At 40.8% G+C, this 6,651-nt stretch overlaps 1 protein-coding gene across 1 annotated transcript in view; it reads left to right on the forward strand.

The window, feature by feature from the left end:
- LOC118325000 (transmembrane protein 26) overlaps positions 1-1,433 on the forward strand; it is a 4,593-nt gene extending 3,160 nt beyond the window's left edge. The window contains exon 4 of the mRNA XM_035657530.1: positions 1,308-1,433. Coding sequence (XP_035513423.1) covers positions 1,308-1,433 — 126 coding nt within the window. The remainder of the gene's footprint in view (positions 1-1,307) is intronic.
- The last annotated feature ends 5,218 nt before the right edge of the window (positions 1,434-6,651 follow it).

The raw sequence follows: 6,651 nt of genomic DNA on the forward strand, positions 1-6,651 counted from the left end.
GGGGGGCTTTCACACACCAAGAGAAAAGTCGAACCCATCTGCCATCTCTTGCATCTCAGCCTCGCTCAGAGACAGTCTCGGCTCTCTGGAGGTTCACTGACTAGAAATAGACCACAGCAGAAGAGAATAAGTGAATTTATGCAACTCCCTTTGATAAAACCTTTCAAAAAAGTGGTGTGGTCAGAGGAGGTTTCTACACTGAAGAAACTCAGCAAGTTGTCAATCTCTTTATTATATGATTAAATACACCTGGAACCAAGTCAACATAGCTTTGTGCTTTCCAGTACAATAAGTTTGTTTTAATCAACTGCATGTGATAATGTGAATTCATCATGTTGTGTATATGCATTTTTAATAAAATGAAGGCGATGATGGTGGCTTTGACAGGGGATAACATTATATGAATTTAATTAATATGCATTGTACGATAGTGATAACATGTCTTGCTTAATTAATTAATAATTTCTAATAAAGATGCTTCAGAAAAACACAGTGCAGTTTTTTTTTTTTTTTTTACTCTGATCACCATGAGATGGCAGTGTTGTCAAGTCAACCAAAGCACCACACAAATATATAGTGTTTACTTGACTGGAACATGCATGTCAGTTACATAGAAAAAACAACAACGGTGAGACAGCAACACAGCAGCACGGTTGCAGTGTTAACTTAAGCATTTGTTGATTTTTGGTCCGAAAATCTCCTCTATGTGTCTTTGAAAGACCTGATGATGTAGTGAGGAGGAAGTAAGACATGTGCAAAATGAAATTAAAAGATGTAGTCACCTTCAGGCAGCAGCTATGTAATGGATAGTCTGATGTAGTCAATCTAGAGACACCTCATAAAGTATAACAAGTAGGAGGAGAGTGAAGAGGTTTGCTTCATTTTTCAAAGTTCATTTTCCTCTTGAGCACAATCAGTCCATGGAAGCCTGTTTGAGAGCTCGGTGCATTTTTATTATGTCTGAAAAAGCACACTCGTGATTATGTGGGAGTTGTTCAAGTTCGACATGATTTGCTCTCACTTTCTCTCTTTAGAGAGATGGAAGGTGCATTTTGAGATATTCCTCCACAGCCCATAAACGTGAGAGACTCTTTGAGAGCCTACAAGGACAGAGATATGTTTGAGCTGAAGCTTGGGGTCTCAAGGTTTTGAGCCACTTCATGGTGGAGACAAACAGTCGCAGCACAACCGCCCCCCCCCACTTCGGTCCAGACAATACCTCTCCTGTCAAATGAGGACTGAGATGTAGCCCTCCTGCATTTATGGATGACCCTCTCACTTTGTGTCTCTTACACTGTTGTCGTCAGACTGGGAATGAAGAACAGCAACGTTGGCGAGTGGCAATTCAATCAGAGGCCTTTCTTGCTGCCCTGTATCTGTGTCCATCAAATTGCTGCACTTCACCTGGCCTGCAAGATGAAGATGGCAGCTAAGGCTCTGAATGAAGGAGGGACTATTTGTTTTCAATAAGCTCTCTGTGACAGAAAGAAAGAAACAGAGAGCCAGAGAAACGTGTGTGTGCTTTCCTCCTGCAGTTCTGTATGCTTGATTATATAAATGCATAGAATATGAACAGGATTTCCTAAATCTCCGACTGTTGGCTACCTCCAGAGGATTTGCTGGAGAGCACTACTTTATTTCCTCTGTTTCATCTTTGTGGCGGCACTTTGGTCTAAATTATTGATGGTGGAGCCAAGTTTTAAAAAGAAGAAGAGAAAAATTAATGGAGAGTCCCCATTGAGAGGTTCTTCCAGCAAAATAATGCTGTCTATGCTCTTAGAGTGCTAGATAATTCCCAATTTACACAGTCACTCCCAGTTCAAATGACACCACGCAGAGCCAATATGAGGGAACAGCTTCTTCTAAGCACCTGAGTTTTGGGAGAATCCAGTATTCGTGAGACAACGTGATGTGGGCAATACAATAGGGTGATGAAAGAGCCGCTTGCTTGTGAAGAGAGTCCTTTTCCTCTTCAGATTAACTGCATGCTTTAACAAGATTGTGTGGGCATGTGGGAGGATGGGGATGTCAGCTGATCCACGGGCTGCCCTACATAGATAGAGAGAAAGGGAGAGAGCGTGGAAACTCAAAGCTTGCAACTCCAGTGCACATGGATATACCCTCGCGAGCCTTCCACTGAAAAATATCTGTTCACACGTATAAGTGATGCTGCCTTCAGGTGCTGCTTAAAAGATCCTATGTTCGTCTCTGATTAGATCGATTCATTAAGCCTTAAAGAAAGCAAAGTCATTTCATGTGATATCCTTTACCACTACATCTTTCAAAACTGCTTATATGATCATGTTTCTGAGGACAGTGGAATGACTGATCGCTGACAACATATCATTTGCTTGGAGTGATGAGCGTATTAGTCATACTGAAGGTACTCCACCAACAACTCCTATATATTAGTTGCAGTATGGCGCTTTAACAGATTTTGCTTGATTGCTGCTCTCCCAAGCTTTCATAAAACTGAGACTCATGTGTCACACCCTGTTATGGATGTGAAAATCATAGATGCAACTTATTCCACATTGAAGTGTGCTTTCTTTGGAAATACAACAAAACACAAAATGTACATATTTTAGCGTACTGTTATACGAGACTGTGTGTCACTAGGCAAGCCGCCATTGTTTCCTGCTACGGACGAGTTCAGACTACGCCGCCAAGGCTGAATAATAAAATATGCATATTACAAGTAACTACCTTTTGCTTCTTATTCCTAAACAAATTTTTTAATTTTAAAATGTAACTCAAGGTCACATGATGAGCTATCTCTATGATAACTAAGCATACTGTCTGCTGAAGAAGACTGTGAGATGTGGTTAAAATATCTTTCTGAAAGGTATTAAAGTAGAGACTGACTCAATATGTTTTGTCAAGCTACTGTTTCCGAGGTCAAGAGAGGCTATCGACTCTGAAATGAACAATTAATCAACTTGCCACAATCTAAAGGCTAAAGTGAACCTGGCTCCTTTGGGGCCCCTGGAGATCTGGGGGCAGTTGCCTGCTTTTAATCCAGCCTTGTGTGGTGGCTGCTGTTTCTGTTTAAAAAAAAAAAAAAAAGGAAAACTCTGATGGCAGGATGAAGAGGATCAAGCATGTAATTGATGTCTTGATTAATGCAGAAATGTGATGAATATAATACAGACTGAGAATGAGCAGAGATCAAGGCCTTCCCAAAACATTTACTCAAATTAATTTCTTAAATAAAAACCCCCTCCCTCCAAGCTATGTTTTGTGTAATGTTAAATAACTGATTATATAATACAACAATAATAAACAGTAAGTCATACTTCAAATTAATTGTCAAGAATCATCATATTATATCATCATATTTAGACATATTTACCACTTTATTATATTTTTCTGTCTGGTACACATGGTATTGATATTTCCAACAGAACCTGAAGGCTGCAGAAGTTATAATGAAAAGAGAGAGAGGTAAAGCGGCAGCGAGAAATTCACTCAACCTGAACAGGTGCATTTCCCATGACAGCGTGGAGCGTTTTCACCACATGCCACAATTTCCCTATTTTGTGTCAACTAATCAGGAAGTCCAAACACACCAAGGTGCGCCTCATCAGCCTCCAATCCTACAGATAAACCCGTCAACATGCCACTGAAATGTTACAGCAAGAGAGGAAGAGTGAAAACAAAGGCAAACTTCAAATGAACTCCACAACTTTCTGACAGGCGGCTGAAGATCCAGCTCACATCACCTTGTGTAACACCATGGATGGCAAAATAACGAGCTTTACTTCGCTGCTTGTGGATCAGGGATGCTATATGGCTGTCTTGTTCTCACGTAGGCTTTTGAGATAGAGCAAACAGTGTGATATAGAGGTACGATTAAGCCCTAATTGATGGCAAATCAAAGCGCACCTTTCAAATTACATCTGTCATGACACAACACAACACTACCATTTCTCCTTCTTCCTCTGCCATGTGGTCTTCTCCCGTTCACTTGAAACCACCCAATAGCTTCTCATAATGAGGAACGGCACTGCTCCTCAAGTATCTCTGTGCTCCTGATTCGATGTCCTGCAGAATTAAGTTGTTTCATCCATTTTGTTTCCAGGAAGATAATGTATCTCCCCCAAAGCAATGGAAGAGTTAAGGTGGCCAAACATCTGGCTACAGTGACCCACCTGTTTGACAGGACTCTGACCAATTTCATCATCGCTCAGCAGAGATCAGAGTCTGCAAAAACAGGAATATTTTGCAACCTGATTTACTACCCTCGAGTCTGGCACATACTGTTGATCCCCTGGCTATGCATTGATATTGTGTCACAAAGTAACTACTAGAACTGCCAGAGGTAGGGGTCAAGTCAACACCGGTTGGGTGCAGATCATGGTGGTAGGTCTGGGCACCTTGCAAATGGAAATTGTGAAACAACACCTTTCTGGGAGGAGAGGAGGCTGTGGGTGTGGGTGTGGTCTACACTGCAGGAGGGAGAGAGATGTGGAGATGGCTTGTGAGAGTGGCACCAGGTGAGTTAATGGTCTCAGCTGGTGCTCATTGAGTAATCACTCTCTTCTTTCTAAATGCAGTAGTGTGCTGGACCTGAGATGGTTGCTGCACACACACCAGAGAGGCCCGCTGGAAATTATTTGTTGTAGACTTTCGAAAAGGGTTAAAGAAGCCTAGAAAATAGCTAAATAGAGACTACACATAGACAACTAGGTGGGAAATAACACTACTTGTTTAATGTTAGGAAAAGGCAGACATTGACAGTTGGTCAGCTGTGTTGATCCACCATCATCCCTGACAACCTCCTTCACAGGCTCTCTGGAGGTCAAACAGCTGTTTTCATGGTCAAGAATGACCTTTCATGCTCAACGTTTAGCTATATTTAAATTAGAGTATTTAAAATTAAGTAGTAATGGTATATGGCATGAAGTATTAACTGAAATTCAGGGCATCATTTTAGTTTTCTCAGTTTAACTTCCAGCTAATTCCTGATCCAAAGACAAACCAAAGTTGGAAAAGACCATTAGCTCCTCAGGTGTCTGATAACTTTGACTTGTTGTCTCTCAGCCTTATTTATAATCATTTAATTTTTCTCCAGTGTTAATTGCTTCTGTTACCGATTTTATGCAGAATGTAAAACTGAGCCATGAATATGAAATACTTTTCTAAACAGAGCCTTCTGAATTCACATCCACATGGCAGTTTTGGAGATAACTGCTCTGACAGTAGCAGTTTAGTCAGTCAATCTCAGGCCACAGAGGATGTATTGTTGAAATATTAATTGGCCGCCTCCTTTGCCATCCCCCAGTTCCTCTGAGCTGGGAGAACTGCCACTTTACCCATTTCCAATCTACAACATGGCCTCTGGTCATAGAGGCCAAGGCCACGTCGGGACACCAGTTCTAATGAGGAAATACAGTCGACTGTCTGACTGGACGACATAATTAGGACAGTTGAGTGCACTCGATGAACAAACACATTTTGGAATTTAGCTCAAGTGTTGTTTGAGCCACACGCCCTGTGATATCCCCAAAGTGTGAAGCTGATGTCCTAATTCTGTCCTCTACAAAAAGGGGACTGGCAACTCCTGACTCATTTGCACTATATTTTACCAATGCAGCCCAGAAGTTTTTGTTGGTGAAAGACTGATACCTTCATGTGAAATTAATTCTGGGTGCCAAATGCAAAGTGCATAATACAAAGCAGTGGCTATAAAATTTACATAATGGAAATGGAGAAGATTTAAGATGTATTTTAATGTAGTTCACTGTCACTGCTGTTCTGCCCTTTGGTTTAAACACAATATTCAAAATGAAAGCAACAACAACAATCTCTCCACATGGGATGAGCCTGGATTTGGGGATACCCCTTAAAAAGAATACCACAACCACACCCCAAACACAATCTACTTTACACATTAAAAGCCATATGTTTTTTTTTTTTTTTGGGGGGGGGGGGATTTGTATCTTCTTAAGCTTCGAATCAGTTTACTTACTCACAATTTATATAAATTAAAGTAATAAAGTTAGCTGAGAACTGGCTGCTGCCGAACGTTCGTAAAGGAGGAATCTGCATAGCGACAGAAAGTCCATGTTTGTGCAGACACTGTGTAGCTGTGTTGGTAAAGTAAATTGAAGAAAATAAAGTTGTCTAAGATTGGAGTTTTTCAAACAGCAATGGAATAGTACAGTACATCATATCATTAGGATCCATTCCTTACTTTGACATAAAAACGTAGACATCCAGGGAAATAATACCAAAAATGAGTTACATGGTGTCTCTCTAAAGAAGGTGAGGCTCTGACATGATCTGTTATGTGAACATGTAATGTGTCAAAAAGAGGGCTCAACAGTGAGAAAATGCTTTCACTTCACTTTATGTGTATCTTCATTGACCTGACAGGCTTAGCTGAGGAAAATGCCCTCTGGCTTTAATGGCACCAATAGGCTATGTTATTGGGATTCTAGGTATAACATGCATGTTTCTGTGTGTAACTTAGTACTTTTAAAAAAAAAGACAGAAAGAAAGAGAAGGCAAATGAGTGCTGTACCCACTTGCAGTTGGAACCATGCTGTAATGGCACAAGTAGTCCCCAAGTGAGTCAATATAATCAATGGAGGCATCACAGATGTGAGAGAGGAGAGCCTGTTCCTTTTAAAGGGGAACTTCGGCAGA

Source organism: Morone saxatilis, unplaced genomic scaffold, assembly GCF_004916995.1.
Source record: "Morone saxatilis isolate NCDOM2014 unplaced genomic scaffold, NCSU_SB_2.0 Contig15, whole genome shotgun sequence".
Taxonomy (NCBI): Eukaryota; Metazoa; Chordata; class Actinopteri; family Moronidae; genus Morone; species Morone saxatilis.